The sequence below is a fragment of the Etheostoma spectabile genome, chromosome 16, assembly GCF_008692095.1.
Source record: "Etheostoma spectabile isolate EspeVRDwgs_2016 chromosome 16, UIUC_Espe_1.0, whole genome shotgun sequence".
NCBI classification, from domain to species: domain Eukaryota; kingdom Metazoa; phylum Chordata; class Actinopteri; order Perciformes; family Percidae; genus Etheostoma; species Etheostoma spectabile.
The window spans coordinates 15211569-15228957 of NC_045748.1; the positions used below are offsets into that span (position 1 = coordinate 15211569).

General features: G+C 39.6%; 1 protein-coding gene and 1 long non-coding RNA gene across 2 annotated transcripts; one reads left to right on the top strand and one right to left on the bottom strand.

Moving 5' to 3' along the window:
* Window positions 1-8979: 8979 nt before the first annotated feature.
* On the top strand, window positions 8980-13201 carry LOC116704808 (Golgi phosphoprotein 3). The gene is made up of 5 exons (XM_032540455.1): window positions 8980-9397; window positions 9888-10019; window positions 10309-10423; window positions 10854-11014; window positions 11905-13201. The coding sequence occupies exons 1-5, from the start codon at window positions 9191-9193 to the stop codon at window positions 12166-12168; spliced, it is 879 nt and encodes a 292-aa protein (XP_032396346.1). The 5' UTR covers window positions 8980-9190; the 3' UTR covers window positions 12169-13201.
* Window positions 13202-13325: 124 nt separating this feature from the next.
* LOC116704814 (uncharacterized) lies at window positions 13326-15986 on the bottom strand. Its single transcript, XR_004335777.1, has 2 exons — window positions 15849-15986; window positions 13326-15738 (listed from the first exon to the last, which is right to left on the bottom strand). It is a non-coding gene; the product is annotated as an uncharacterized LOC116704814 (long non-coding RNA).
* Window positions 15987-17389: the final 1403 nt, after the last annotated feature.

A 17389-nucleotide genomic window follows, 5' to 3' on the forward strand; every position in this document is an offset into this window, starting at 1 on the left:
ATTTTTGGATGTACATTTTTGGATTTCCCATTACCTTTCCGCTTGTGTTGTAATTTTACACTCTGGTAGATTTATAAGGACTATGGTTAACTGCTTGTCAGATCTCTGCTGGGTTAATCGAGACAGCTGGCTAGACTATCTGTCCAATCTAAAACAACGTTTGAACGTACACCTGTTCCACCAAAACAAGTTCCTTCTCGAGGCTATTTTCTATTTTGCTGTGTGGACTAGCAAGACCCTCCTCTGCAGCGCTGTGGAGGAAAGTCTGGAAATGCCAGACTAGTATCTGGCTGATCCTAAACCGATTTCTTTCTGCAAAACACACATGATAAAGACTTCCTCAGTCCGTTGACTGATCTGGGTCCTAGATACAAGTCTTTCAATGCATGTATTAAAGCCCCTGCTGTTAGTTAAAAATATTATGTGGTCAATAGCATTGTATGCTTTAAATGTATTGCCTCATTGCTATGTTTATTATTCCTGTCATAGTGAATGGGGCAAAGGCAAAGCACTTCCTGTAATTGTGCCAAATTGGAACAGATGTTGAAACAGAAATTATTTTTCTGCTTTCTTTCTTTCACCTCATTATTCTTGGTCTTTCACTCTCTTCCTTATTTAGTGTTTTTACTGTTGGGTGTGTGCATGACATATAGCCTTGTTTAACATATCTTGCCTCGAAGCCAGCCTGTCCTTGGACATGCTGCTATTGTAATTGCATCTATGAATTGCACCGAGCTTCTGCTTCACACCCGTTCAAAACAGAGGAATTTGCAGATGTGACCTTATATTTGGCAATTATTTCCATACAGTTTGGCCTACTTACCTATCTTGTTTCTTATTATTGTAATAAGCTGTGAGAAAACTGATAGAATCTTCCATTTTGAGCACCCTACATATGATCCCAAAATTGTGATTCTGCTTTTTCTCAGCCTTCTTTTATTCAAAGGGGCTTTTGAATATGACAAGCTATTAAATATAATTGTATTTTCTCAGCCATTATTCTCCAGTGAGATGCAGTGTAGCATCCAATTGAGAGATTTTGTAATTCACTTACCGCAGTGCACTGGTAAGTGACTCCCCTAGTTCTCTCTGTGGGGGTGTTGTCTTTAAAGATTGTGTACATGTGTGTGTGTGAGTGTGTTCATGTGCACTTATATAGAAGGGGCACTAGGGGTCAACCATTTGCCCACTCCAGAGACAGGAAATGGCTCCAATATGGGCCTGAGTGTGGCCTCGTTTAAGGCTCTGGGGAGTGATTTAGGCTTCTTGTCAGTACCAGAACTGCAGGATCAGTGAGAAAAATGTACAAAGTGAAAAATACAGATGTTTTTGGGACCATTTGAAACCATAGATTTCTGGTAGGCTTCGCAGGGACCGAAAGGTTTATTAAAAGTGTCAGTGGGGTACTAGATGATGAGCTGATATGTCAAGAAAGATTTATGTCCAGTCTGATATTTACATTTTAAAAAGATGGTGGTTTTTCAACAGATAGATGTGTAACTTGTGCTTATATTTAGAGATTTTTATGAACATTTAATTGGAATCTACCAAAATGAATTAAGTGTTTTAGTCTGATATTGCAATAGTAAATCTTTCTTTCCAGTTTTACATCTGTACACAGACTTAAGCATGACAAGATCTATTCCGGGCCCAATGCTGTCATGCTTGCACATCTTGGACTGTGTGCAAATATTCTACCTAGATGGTCAGGGTGTCAGACAACTGTCTTGGCTGTAAAGCTAGTCGAGATGGTTGTTTACACAGAGCATATTTCCAAACCGCCTGGAGAATTATCTCTAAGGAAATTTTAGGGGCACACTTACGGGCTCCTTAATGTCAAGGAAGGAGACAGTGGGCGTTTCTCAATACCAAGTAAGCAAAGAACGGACTTGTGTTCTTGGGGAGACCGTACTTGCTAGCTGTACCTGGAAGACTGAACTCGCAAGTTCAGAAGAACACAAAACGCTGTTGACAGTTTTGAGACGAAGCGTTCCTCCTGTTATTGCGCAACACCCCCAGCAAAGAGGGCGCTTGCCACTTTATAGTTAGCTTTGATGTGTGTATTCATAATAAAGCAAGGACGGTCACCCTTCACACCGCCTTGTTATTTTGTTGTTTAGTCTTCCAGGTTTTCAATTAAAGTGCTATTAAGTATCACGGGCCAATAACTATATAAATACCGACACAACGGCGGGGAAAAAATCCTTGTAACTTTGTTCGGGATTCAATTTTAATTGAAAGCAGAAAAGAAACGTTAAAATAGGCATTAAAATTATAGATGGACTGGGTAAAGTTAGTCACTGCCATCTGTATACGTTACCGAGAGGCAGAAGAGGATCCTGCGAGGGAGGAGAGCCAGGATGAGGAGGACAGATATATATATGACAGCGGAAAAAATTGTTTAAAATATCTTACAATTGTGGACCTGGCTTTGCTGCAGTGGTCTGTCTAAATGTGGGGCCAGAGGGGTCTGTCTAGACGTGGGGCCAGAGGGGTCTGTGAGCTGACTGACTGACCGGCTCGCGAGAGTCATTCCCGGCTGGCGAGCTTGCTACGCCCGCCGGGGTTTGCGGAGCTTTCAAACTCCGAAGGCTTTTTTAATTCACCATCAATTTTCGTTGAACTGCCTATATTCAAAATCTACACCGCTGATTTCTCGCCTTAAAACATCTTAAAAATGAATTATTGATTTAATAATAGACGTAAATTGTGAAAATATGTGTACCGGAAACCATAAGCGCTTTACACCCGAATTGAATGCTGGGATACCTGCCCGGCCAAGTTCACACAAGTTACCATCCGATGTATCCTCGGTAAAATGGGCGTGTCGAGATCACATCCGGGGATTTTAACTGTTCTTGGCGAAATGCTAACTTGTGTATTGGGTCAGTACTTTGGCCACCAAACATGACGTTTCACAAGGACACAAGGACACAAGTCCATAGAAGAACACATATTGAGAAACGCCCACTGTCTGCTACTTGCAGCCTGTTTGAGATGTTCAATGACTTTCTTGGCAGAGTTTATCAAGGATTAACAAAGTAGAGATTATTCAGTGAGTTCGTAGCGCGCCACAGTCAGGGTTACGTCATAAGTTTTATCTACCAATAACAACAAAAAAAGTGTCATTTGTTATGCCCTTTAAGGTGCAACTAAGCTAACAGGAGGCTCGGAAAGATGTCAATCAATCAGTTCCCACACAGTCCTGGGAAGAGGTCTAATCAGCCAGAATAATTAAAAACACCTGTGTGGGTGTTCAGGGCCTTTCAGACAGTTGCACCAAATGCTTGCTCTTGGGGGAATTGTAAGGTTTCTGTAAATTCAAGTGTGCGGTTTAGACCTACAGTTCTCTAAAGTGTCCTTTTACACCATAAATAAAATTGAATTGAATTAACTTATTTAAGGTATCCCCAAGCTGAGAGAAACTATAACAAAGGCTAACACTGAACAATAATATCAAATTTAAACAAATCAAAAAGATTGTATGTTTATACTAGTGAGATTCGCTTAAGCATAATAACCAGTTCATATGTTAGCCAGATTAGCTAGAAGGCTAACAAAGCAAAAGCATCTAGATGCATTTGCAAGCTCTCAGCACGAGAAAAAAGCTGTGTCACGAAAAAGCTCAAGTTGAAACTCTGGCTGCCACCATTTAAACAATGCTACAGCCCAAACTTACCAGGAGCCGTGTCATTCAGGCTTACAGGCCTCTAATAAATGGAAAGCTGGAATATTAGCTCATTATAGAATTTTTTTTGTTTTTGTTTTATTTAGCCTAGTAGAACATGACCAGCCTTGGCAAAGAGAAAATGCTTAATAGCCCACCTTTGAATAATAAGGCAAAAAGGTCTCTGAACACTGAAAATTAGCTCAGCATTACACGTCCATCATCAATTAAGCTTTTTTTTAAGCCTTGTTTCTTTCAACAGTTTGCAATATTTCATCAGTGCTCTTTGCATCAGCAAAACACATGGTGTCCGCACATGGGTTTTTTCCCCCCATAATAATATACAACATTTTTTTCTCCAAAATCTACTTAAGCTTCTAAATTATTCCACATTTATTTTTAGTCAAAATTTTCATCTGTAACTCCACTGAATCGCTGTTTACTTCTGCAATGACCTTATTTCCCTTCAGGGATTACCAGTTTCATTTGATCTTTTTGATTAAATAATCTTGTTCTTGATTTGTTGCTGCTGTTGCTGCATGTGATCAGTTGTACTTCTCCTTCAGGGGAAAGAGGTCATAATACAAGAGAATGAGGTCATAATACTAATTGACAGACTAACTGAACTTCATGAGATGCGTGGCCCCGGAGCAACAGTGTGTCATAAGCTGTTTGTTATACTCATTAACATTCAAAAACAATGATGACAATGATCATACTAGGTATTCTTGTTTTTAGGAACTTGAATCCAGTTTAGTCATCTTTGTTTGATTCTATAAAATTCTCCCAGGTTAAATCCCAGCTCGGAAGTGTTGTAAAAACCCCTCCGAAACATCCTGACAATGAATGGAGTAGTCACAAGTCCCCAGTGCACATTTTAGTCATATTGTCTGTAAATGTTCCACAGCTGGTGAGGATTGAGCCCCCGATAACTGACACAACTGGCCATACAAGGACAGCTACGTCTCAGAAGTGGAGTGTGGGACTCCTCCTCACTGTTACATTGAATGCACACTCAATGTTTGCAGCAGCACTCAAAAACAGCAACAAAAGCAGAACCATATGCAACATTAACACGCATTGACACACAAATATCAAGGAACAAATTACCTTGGCTATATGCTGTACAGTTGTAATTCCTAGCTGGAAGATGCATTTTTTGCAATAGGCCTATTGCAGTTTTGTAGTGGCAATATACATAATTGGGTATAAAAAAAAGGGAAATAACCAACAGTTTGTCTTTCAATGATAGGGGTCTATGGGAAAAAGTAGATAAGGATCACTCTTAGAGGCACAGGACATGTAAGTCATGAGTTGATCTACAACTTAATTAGATTTTCAGTTAATTAAATAATATATTACATTGAGACTAGTTACTCTGGGCATTAGGGATAACACAACATGCAATATATTGCTATTCTTGTGCCTCAAGATTTTTAGGTTTCTGAAGGAAAGAAACCGTTACAATAAGTAATGTAATGTTCAAAGCCATGCAAGACAACATTGCACTGATCACTGCTGTTCCAAGTATGAAAACTACATTTTACCCTTGAGCACAACAAGTTAGCAGGGCCACTAGAGGTTACTGGACTGGAGAGAGTCGTCTCCCCCAGTCCCTCCTCCCCAGACTCCAAGTTCACGGAGGTTGCATGGTTAGGAACGTAGCATCCAACAATGTCGCTAGACACTAGTCTCACATAGCCAGACATTACTCCACAGCACAGTGGAGTAACTTACGTTAGATTCTGGCTATGTTGACGGTCATAAAGGCCTGTGCTCACGTGGAGCTCTGTACCCGACTGGCATCCACCCTATTTCCGCTTCAAATGACTGCAACAACCGCTAAAACATCATGACTTCGCTGTCCTCTCTACCCGACTGACAGACACCCTTTCTGGGCTTAAAATTATGGCATCAACTGCTAAAAAAACATCACAGCCTCGCTGCCCTCTCTACCACACTGACAGACGCACTTTCCCGACTTAAAATTATGGCAACAACCTGTAGAAACAGCGCCAACTCACAGTCCTCGCTACCTGATTTACAGCCACCCTTTCTTGGCTCAAAATTACCGTTTATCGGCTACAGCCGCTGAACAGGCTACCCGTTGTAAACAGCTGTGGCCCGCTTGCCTGGTCCTCCGGTAATGGTAGCGGTTATTGCACGTTAGCATGGCGGCGTTAGCCAGGACCAGTTGGGATCACTTCACTGGCTGTCTCTTAATTGTGTTTGCGAGTAACCAATTTGAGTACATACAATGTGAGTACAGGAATGTGACATGAAATGCCTGTCCCTAGTAGCCGTAATAACTTAGACTGAAGGTCAATGCTTCTGTTACCCGTTAAGGAGAAAATTTGCCAAATCTGCAGCCTTTTGGACTCTAAGCTGTCTCCATCTTAAAACTCATCTCCAATATTTATCCGGGGTTTGTTAGGTCTCTGGTCACACAACTGTTAGAAACATGCCAAGGTTTTTCTTAGGTTGGGTGTAGAATCTATCTCTGTTGATTCCATTCATTTGTGTGCTGCATCAATAGCTGTAATACAGCTGTAGCTCGCTGGGTTTACATTTTTACATGTATATTTGGCCAACCGACCTGGCTGTAAAAATAGGCAACTGATACCAACATACGTACGCCAAAACACAAATAAACATTGTGTCACAAAATAGAAATTTAAAAGGAGAAAATACTGGCTTTAGCATTGTTGTCAGAAAAGATAGTGTTTCAGCTTAGAATGTATCCTTTACATCTGATGACAGACAGTATTGTGGTCATTTTTGGATTTATTACCGTAAATATTACATATTGCACCCTTGAATAAAAAAAAACTGTTGAGATTTGGAGCTAATCATCAAGTGCACAATACAAAAATTGTATCTTATTAAATTGATATCACCAGTACATGTGCCACCAAGCACATGGTGGTAGCTGAGACATCTGACTCTTCCTTTTCTAACCACAGACATTTTGACATAGCGTAAAGAACACTGGTGTAACTCATAACATTAATAACGACTACACGTTCAGATCCATGGCATCCAGGTTTTGTGCATGCAAGCTCATTAATATATATAATATAGTTACACATGTGCTTTTCCTGCTTTAACAAAGTAAAAAGACCTCTAAAAGACCCACTGCCCCTTGCCACTTTTCCTTCCCTCTCTGCTGTCAGGACCAGCCCTGCCTGATACCACAAAGTAACTTGGATCACATGAGGAGAGGACTGGAGAGGAGGAGATTGAAGGGGAGTGAGGTTAAGTGGAGGTTAAATGGGAGTTTATTTGTTACGTCATCATCAACAATGGATCTCTGCCAATGATAAAGTGGTCCAATAATAACTGCTAGCTCTAGCCAACAGTATGCAGCCGCCCAGCTAGAGATGCTAAACTAACATTGAAAGTATGGAAACCACACTGGTGTGATGTAATATATGAACATTAATGAGCTGGTTAATCCGTCTATTGAGTTTCAAAGTCTGTCTTCAGAAAAATATATAATCTCATTTATTCTCAGTGGTTGCAATGTGCCCTCCCTAATCCCATCTAAACAAAAAACGGTACATGGGGAGGATGTTACTGCATGTTCTTATTTGAAAGAGCATTCATCAGCATCAATTTCCCAAGGGGCTAAGCCTCTCCTCTCTCAGCGTAGCTCACAGGGTGCCATTTTAATGCTACGAAGCCATCACTTGAAGTTAGCATCCCATTGACTGCCATTCATTTTGGCGCAAATTTGACAGTGAATAACTTTACATCTGAAGCGTGTCAAGAATCGATTTATTCGTTGTTTATTTCTAAAGAAACATGACAATGTATAAAAGGCTCCAATACCTTGTATGTCACGTTTTGGCTCCGCAGCAGACGATTTTGTAAATAGGCTAACAATTGCGTCATAACCACGCGACTTACCGTCATATAGTCGACAAATAACCGTGTATTCAGGAGAAGCACGCAAACAGTTTGGGCTTCCATTAGTTGTTTAGCTTTAATTACTAATGTTAATTAGCATGTTAGTTAGCAATAATTAACCTTTGCCCATGTTATCTCCTTACATATACCTACGCTCTCCGTCTCTGCTGATTGGGAATGATTGAGAGTTCTCTTGGCACAGCTACCAGAAGACTTACAACTTTCAGACACGTTACCCACGTCACAAGTACGTCGTCAAGCCCAGTTGGAGGCTGCGCAGTAACGCCTAGCCATCACCGGAAAAGTGCTTCTATTTTCCTTCACTGGTCTCCGTCCAGAACAACGGGATCTGTTGGTCCACTTCTTTAACTGTCTATGTCAATTTCCTGTAACAGAGTAGTTAAGAAAGCAGAGGAGGAAGAATACCAGCAGAGCAGTCATCTATTTCCTCCACACAGCCTGCCACCTTGTGCTGACATTATATATTGCATTGTGGCTTATTTGTCTGAATGGTATAAACTGTTAATGCTATGTTTCTTTTATATTTTTCTGAATATAAAGTTGATACATGGTAATATATTCTGTATACTATTTTCTAAAAATGGTGTTACTGTTTACACCAAGGGGGCTGCTATCAATATTGTTTTATCAGCTAATTCATGTAAATTGTTAATGTAAATACAGTATGTGTTTTAGATAAAATTAAAAAAAAAAATTGTAGGATTTACCAGTTTTTTTAAAAACTTTAAACCAGGGTAGTTTTACGGTCTTTTGCAATGCCCCTGTCCTTCTTTTTTTTGAAGAATGTCCTTTTCTACACACACACAGCTGCACACATTTACACCAAGAAGATGCCTGGTCTATTTATCAAGAGTCTTGCTTGATGAGGGAGGGTACCATTAATTTGCAAGAGGTAAATTAACAAGTTGTAGTTACTTCATTGCAGCAAATCAGAAACATAAGTACATTTAAATAAACATCCTACACTCAAACCTTAAGGCTGCTAAGTCATATTTAAGTGAATGCTATTCCTCTCAGCTCACAGTTTATGTTTTTAAACTCGTGTATGAACTGTGCTGCGTTTTTAAAACAACTATAAACTGGTAGGACTTTTTGTGATTGGGGAAGGTATCATTTTAACTTTTTTGCAAAAAAACAGTATTCCAATTTTTTTAACATGATAATAAATACGTATTTATATTATTAACTGTATGCAAATAAGTATTTATAACATTTCCTAAGATGGGTGACAAGACACGTTTGTTTACTATTGTGATACATAGTTAAGTTAATTTCATGTGTTAACTGTCCGATAACCAGTATTTCCAATAGCACTTGAAGGCAACAGGAGAGATGCGTTCCCTGGTCAGCCCATAGACCGTACAGTCTATGGTTCAGCCCACAGTCTACGTCACTGCCACCATGTTGGATCAGGAAGTGGGTAGAGCCGAAGCAGGAATCCCAAGCTGAGCTTAACGTCAACGGCAGTGTTTATACAATCGGTCGACCGTTTCACCGTTCTCACCTTTAACATTCAGGTTACATGCTGCGTGACTTTCTGGCTGGTCGAGGTAGGCGCTTTTCTTCGGATTTGATCGTTTTGCAGCACCAGCTATGGCCTCGACTGTCACGCAGAGAACCTCGGGCCTCGTCCAGCGGAGGACCGAGGCCATTCGCAGCGCCGCCGTCGACAGGGAGTCCGGCGGAGAGGAGGACGAGGCGCGCCGCGAGGAAGAGGAGGACGACGACAAGGGGGACTCGAAGGAAACCAGGCTCACACTGATGGAGGAGGTGTTGCTATTGGGCCTCAAGGATCGAGAGGTGAGCGCTGTCTTTAATCCGTCACCAAGGCGAGCTAACGTTAACGTTAGTTCACCCAACATTCGCTAACACAATGTTTACGTTGCGTCACCAGTCGTGTTTGCAAATGTCAACAAAGTTAACAGCGGTAAGATAGTTCATGTTTCCCAGATTGGTAGTTGCAAGTGTCCGGGTATGGCTGTTTCATGTGGCTAGCATAAATGAATGTCAAGTATCTTGTGTTTAACCAAATGCGCCGTGCACATATCTGACGTTATCTTATTTTTATTGCTGCATTATAGTGTTGCTCGTAAGACGATTTGCTAAATGAAAGCAGTTATCCAACGTTAAGTGACTTACTTTCTACGTAGTTTGCGTTACCTGGACAGTTTTCTTGACTACTTGCCAGCAGCGACGTGACTACTTTTCAACCTGGAAGTACTCTTACCAGATACACGTCAGCTAAGTAAACAAGCCCAATACTTCGACGTTTTTTCCCTCCTCCACCCAGGGCTACACGTCCTTCTGGAACGACTGCATTTCCTCCGGCCTTCGCGGGTGTATGCTGGTCGAGCTGGCCCTCAGAGGGAGGTTACAGCTGGAGGCCTGCGGTGTGAGGAGGAAAAGCCTGCTCTCCAGGAAGGTGAGAACTAGTGGTAATGTAACAGGTGTTCAAAGGAAAGTGAAGCACAAGCCTGTGTTCTGGCTACGCTGTCAAGATGTTCTTATATGGTACAAGACACTTGATACCCTTCGATGTTATTTCAGTGAGTAGAAGGATTCATTTCTTCTGTAGAAAAGCACACACTGTATCAGAGTGTGTGTAGTGGTTCCTGTTCACGCATGATGTGAGTGTGTAGGTGTAACTGAGACTGATGAACATCATCCTTAATGTAATTCTTGTTTACATATGTCTCCTTTTGTTTGCAAAGGTGATCTGCAAGTCAGATGCCCCAACAGGAGATGTGTTACTGGACGAGGCCTTGAAGCACATTAAAGAAACCCAGCCTCCAGAGACTGTCCAGAGCTGGATAGAGCTGCTGAGTGGTGAGATAAAACGTATCAAGTTTGCTAACCAAACCTTCCAATAATCTACTCGTTATTTCACTTGCTGGGACTTGTGGGGAACATGCTTTTTTATTCTGACAGTTGTTTTTGCTCTTGTGTTATGTCTGAGTTGTTAATATAACATAGAATAGAATGCCCTTTATTGTCATTATACACGTGCAATACCTGTGCAATGAGATTCTTGATTCAAATTGTGCATCATTTGACATAGAAATGTTTGATGATGATGTCATAGTTTATAGGGATCGTCACAAACAACATTCAAATTAATTTAATAAAAAGCTGGAAGCAGCGGCATTTACAATTTTAAAATTTGCCTATTTGAGACATTTCAGATATAAAAAAATAAATAATAATAACATTGCCTGTGTCAGTGTGATTCCTAAATGGATCTCATGCCCTCCATTAGGAGAAACCTGGAATCCCCTGAAGCTGCACTACCAGCTGAGAAATGTTAGAGAACGTCTGGCAAAAAACCTGGTAGAGAAAGGTGTCCTCACCACAGAGAAACAGAACTTCTTGCTTTTTGACATGACCACACATCCGCTCACAAACAACACCATAAAACAGGTAAGGTGTGGGGATGTTCAGGGACTGTTTTGTTGTGTAGTCAAGTTGATAAAGCTTTTCAAGTAATGGAATTAAAATGGCTGAAATTAGTGTCATTGGAGACTCTTGACTGATAGGTAAAGACTTTATGCCATAAACAGTGTTTTATGCTCGGATGCAAGCATTTAACTTTTATGAAAGTGGGGGTAACAGTCACAGTTCAGCTTAATTGCCCGCAGGTTTGACCCGCACTTGCATAGCAACAGCTACATTGGGTACTGCCAAAGTCCAACTAAAATTAAAATGCATGTTTTGTAAGCTACAGAATACATACGTGCTTAGGTAGCTTAGGGCATAAAGATGGGTAATAGGGCTTGGCAATATGGCAAAACATTTTCAATCCCGATATATAGGTTATGTTATGTCTCAATAATGATATACATCATCATATAGGATGTTTTCGAGTAATTCAATAAATAGTCTATATGAAATAACCACATGGTAAAGCCTATTGTTGTATACTCCTGTGTGAATTAAATACACAACAAATTAATGAATAATTTCTCACTTTATTATAATTTTTAGTGCAAAATGAACATAACTAGCAAGGCTCAGAATGTAAAGCGTTGTCCAAATGACATAAAGATTGCTGTATCACAGTTTGACAGCCAGTTTTATCAACATTGCGATAGAAACTATATATACAGTAGACATTTTGAATGATTTTGACAATATATATTGTCACATCGCCATTGGGTAGCATTAATCAATGCATTATATAACGTTTGTTCAAAAACTCAAGTGTAGAAATGGAAAACTGTAGTTCTAGTTTTTTCACCTAGTTGAATGTACAGTATGTAATGCATGTGATGCATATAATGGCATTAAACACATAATACAATTGCCTACAGCGCCTCGTTAAGAAGGTCCAGGAGTCCGTTTTGGAGAAGTGGGTCAACGATCCCCACCGCATGGACAAGCGAGTACTGGCTCTGATCCTTCTGGCCCACTCATCCGACGTTCTTGAGAATGCCTTCGCCCCACTTCAAGACGACCAGTACGACCTAGCCATGAAGAGAGTCCACACTCTGCTGGAGCTGGAGCCGGAGAAAGAGAGCACAAAGCCCAACGTCAACGAACTTATGTGGGCTGTTGTGTCTGCATTTACTAAATGAAAACACCTGTACGATGGACTGGAAGATCTGGCTACGGTCTTTGTTATTTAATTGGTTGAAGGACTTCACTTATTGAGACAGACTTCACTTTAATGAGACAATCTTTTTTGGTTGGGGAGCCTTTTTGTACATCTGTTCCGGATGACATTTTTGGTGGCAGTCCATATTAACCCATTGCAGTCTAATTGGTGGTGGGCTTCACCAAATAACATTTGGTTGGTTGGAACAGTCTCTTAATGAAAAAAGACTGGCTGCTTTCACACAGTAAGGTATATTATCTGCTGCTGCGAGGCTGGATATACTTGTCAACACTACGAACAGATGGGTTTCTGTTAATGTTAGATGACATCAGAAAAGAACAGAGCAGGTAGCAGCAGTAGTCATGGTGAATATGAAGATTTTGACCGGGGCCAAGTTTACCTTCTTCACTATGAAAACATCATCTCTACATTACCACAAGATCGGGCCAGAATCAAATCCTGGTCTTGTCTCCATACTCTCCCACATGCTTATGCAAGGATAAAGGATAGCAAGTCACACTGCTACTGATGCTCTTTGCACTCATGCAGGTTTACTGCTTCCCCCTATTCATTCCCACTTGTGGCGGGAGTACATGCTTTAGGGTTACTGTTAGAATAGACTACCTGAACGTTTTACTGAGTCACTTTGTCTTCTCATTAAATTTCATAAAATGTCCTGCTTTCTTCGTCATTGCATTTTGAGGAACAATAAAGGACACAAACACTTGTATGCCTGCATAATTACGAGTGAGCCGCGTAATTTGGCCCTCATAGCTTCTGACCTATATGAAGAATAAAACTTTGAGTCAAATTAAACTGTCTTTTAGTTGCAATGGCTCCATTCTGTTTTCTTAGAATGAGGCTAGTCTTCCATTTCTATTTATGTTGCTAATCGATGCTTGGAGAAAAAAGAAAAGATCTCACTTATTTTGTCTATGACTATTGATCTTTACGAATACTTTAAAATCATTCCTCTGGACATGTAAAATCTGCTCATATTTTTAAGTGTGAATTGAGATATAAAAACAAACAGCGATCAAATCCATTGTGATTTGGAGCGTAGTGAACAGCCTACACAAGAGTTAAATTCAGAAAATGTTAAAGGGTCGGTTCACGCAAATTATTTTTTTACAAAACATTCTCACTTAACATTAGTGGTGTCGGGTCATGGAGGTAGTTTTGGTTTTATTTAGGTTTTGAAATGTCCCAGAGATATTTGCCCCTATCTTAATACAGTAATGGGTAAATGGCATTTCCTTTTAAGATGCTCATCAGCCGTACAAATTCAGAAGCAACATCTTTTTCTGGAGTTTACCACTAATCTATAATCTTGACTGTAAACAGTGTTTCTTAGAACTACTTTACACTCAAGAGATCGCCTCTATGAAATCTGATAACCGCATGACCTGAGGATTCACTACATACCAACAGAAGTAATGAGACAATGTGTTATGTAATTTAGGGGAACCGACTTTATTTTTTAAAGTTCTAATCATACATTGTACCTTTGTTTGTATGTCATGTCATAATTAGGTGTATTTCTGTCTGATAGGCCCGTGCGGGGCATGTTATATTTTTGTCCTACATGCAGATGATGGGTATTTTACTTGGACCCCAGATGAGTCGTCTGAAGACTGAAACAACAACTGAAACAAAAACATTCAAAAAACAACATTCCATCTATTGGAATAAAATCTGTCTCCAGTGATGCTTCAGTGCAGATCTGGGAACGCTTCTATTTCAATACAAATGGACGACTGTAGACATTCTAACGTCTGAGTGTGATCAGTGTGTGAAGTTACATCACCTATTGTTTCATGGCATACTTCTAGTTCTGTCTTCTTCTTTTTTTTACCAACAAAATACCAATAGGTATGAAGAACTGTTTTTGTTTAGAGCAAAGAGACCATGCATGCTATTGGTGGAGGGCTGGGATACTTGTGGATGTAGCTAAAGAGAAAAGGCTTGTATGTAATTAGTCATTTTACGTGTATGATCTAATGGAATTTAATGAAAGGGATCTTCTCTCCTATCCTCTATAATTCTGTATGCTTTTGTATTACCACACAAAATAAAGTAAGGATCCTTTAAGTGCCTGAATTTAGCACTGTTTTGCTGTTGTTTTTATTCATATCTGTTTGATTTAGTTTTCTCCCATTCCATCTGTTAAATAGTCCCATTAAAGATCATACACAGTTTTACAAATAATGTAAGGTGCTTAGTCTGATTCAGCTTTATCAGATTCATCTAGTGCTGAAATGATGGATTAGCCAATTGACAGAAAAGTAACGATTTTGATAATTGTTTAATTGTGTAAGTCATTTATTAAGCAAAAGTTGCATCCTTATGTTTATTTTATATAAGAATTTACTGCTTTTTATATCACTGTAAACTGAATATGTTTAGGCTTTTGACTGTTAATCGGAAAAGACGTTACCTTCGGATTTGGGAAGTTATGATGACTATTTATCACTAAAGGATTAGTTGGAGAAATAATCAACAGATTAAAGGAATAAAAATGTCTGTAGAGGAGAGCTTCCAGGACTCAACTTGTTTGTTTGAGGTGCTCTTTGGATGGGACAATAATATATAGCAAACCTCAGGCAAAATCCAAATTACTCTCACTGGAAAAATGAATTGTTATGGCCTAGTCATCTTAAACCTTTAAAAACAACTCTGACGTGTTTTGGCACACAAGCCTTCGTCAGGGAGTCAACGGGATTGACTCCCTTAAAGGTTTAAGATCACTAAGCCATAACAATAAAGGCTTTTTGATTTCTCAAGTGAGAGTGCCTTGGATTTTTTCCTGAGTTTTGCTAGATTAAAAGATTTGTTTGACATTTTAGGGAAAATGTGTATTCACTGGTATTTTCCCATCTAACTCACAGCCGGAAAGCAAATAAGCATATTTCCAAAAAAACGCAAAACTATTCCTTTAAATTGTCTTATATTCACTGGCATTCACCACTATAAAACACAACCAAATTCTAAACTTATTGAAAATGAATCTTTAATAAGCAACTCATTAAATTCCTCCCATTTAAAAAGAAGTCTTGAGTCAATAAGTAACTACATCTCAATTCTTCAGTTGGCATAACATTCATACATGTCCATGTATACAGAAGTATGTAGCCTATACACGTGATAATAATCAGCATCTTTCAGCAAATAACTTCCATTCAGATAGTCCACTTTGGTTCCAGTCACCCATGGCTCTGAATCGCTGGATCAACAGCATCCCTTTTTTTTTTTAAACATGTGTCCATGTCTCCATCAGGGTGTTTCCAGGAGCTTACATCCCACTTGACAGCCCCCATTTAGCCTCCAGTGATGAGTCCGTATCCAAGACTCTTCAACTTTTGCTCTGAATGCCATCCAGTTTAGCAAAATCCAATTCCTCTTTCATGTACTTTGATGAACATGTCTCACTTGATTTTAGAAACAGTCGTGTAGTTCTTGATCAGTATTTCCAGCAGTTTGTATCTCCAGTGAAGTCCATCTCCAACTTGACGTAGCTGATATGCGCAGTGATTAATTGTGACTGCGAGATCTGAGGGCAAAAGACACATGGGTTGAATATTCATGATCTAATACATGTATAAATCAATGAAACTTCATTAAAACAAGGTTAGGCTCAATCAAATCTTCTTAGACACTCACCGTGGCTCTCCATTTTTATGGTGCTTCTTCTGCCTGTTCAGAAATGAGAAGAGAAGCTTTAAAGATTCAGTTTTTCTTTCCCCTCGGTGCTTACAAAGCTGTGCAGTTGTGGCTTGACAAGAAGGAACAGGTTTAAACTATTGATAGCAGGCAGCGCTTAAATACTGCAGGGTGACGCACATTTGGCCGAGGAATCCCCATCAGCTATGGCCAAGTTCCTCCTACTTTTGTAACTTCTCTATGGTGTTATGAGGCGCCTCCTTTTATCAGTAGTATTGCACAAACATGTACCTGTTCCACTACTGTAGTACATAACACAATAACACGTACCTGTTTTGCTTGTGCCAGACTGTTGGTGTTTGTAATAGTTTTGATCAACATGAACATGCTGATGTGAACACATTTTAGAAGATTAATTAAGCATCCATTAAAAACGTACAAGGTATTGAATAGGGCAAGTAACTTTGTACAGAATATAAAAACATCTTGTGTGTATGTCAATGCGTCATATGAAGCATGATTTCAACATGACAGACCGTGAGGCTTAATTTAAAGAACTAGCTCACGCTTATATGATCCCATCATAAAGATTTATTGCGTGAAAAGGATTTGAATGTACAACAACATTTGTAATTAGCTGATAGTGATGAGACATTTAGACACAGTGGTTGGTATTTTAGAATGTAGTGTCACTTCTAGGAATTATATAAACACAAACACTAGATATTCAAATTAACCACCATGACATGCGAGCAATAGACAGTGTTTATTTTACATTAAAAAGGGCTGTAATGCAACTGTAGAAAATTAGAACAACGTCAGAGTGGGCAACTTTCATTGACTGCATTCAGTCAACATCAAAGAGGCATTTCATTGAACCAGCACAGCCTCTAATTAAGTTACACACACCAGTGTGGTGACCTGAATACAGCATGAGCTACTTTTAAGGGTTGTAAGATATATATATATATAGATATAGATATATATTTATATATATACACACACACTACTATGTTGTAGTGAGGAAATGCATGAAAACTAATCTTCCTGTGTCTCAGTCAGATTTCTGCAGGGCTGAAGACAGGAAGGACTCCTGTAAACTGTCTCATTCACAGGGAGTTCTTAAGATCCTGTCTGTTACAGATGTGTGTCTTTGTGTACATTTAAAGTGTGCATAGTTATATAATAAGGAAGGTTATACCAGGATATACTGTATGTATGTATAATAAATAACGTATTCTACATCCTAAATGACCATCATCTTCATGTTTCTAGTTCATTGTGTATATGATATTCATAATATTTACACACAGAAAATGAGAAGGATAACGGTGCTACCGCTACTCAGTGGTTGAAGCAGTGATACATGTATGCAGGTTGCATGTGTGTGTGTGTGTGTGTGTGTGCGTGTGTGTGCGTGTGTGTGTATGTGTGTGTGCGTGTGTGTGCATTGCAAATTACTCAAACTCCTATGATTCTCCTCAAAATAGGCTACGTCATAAAGTCTCAATACTCTGCTCAGCGCAGGCATCATGGACATG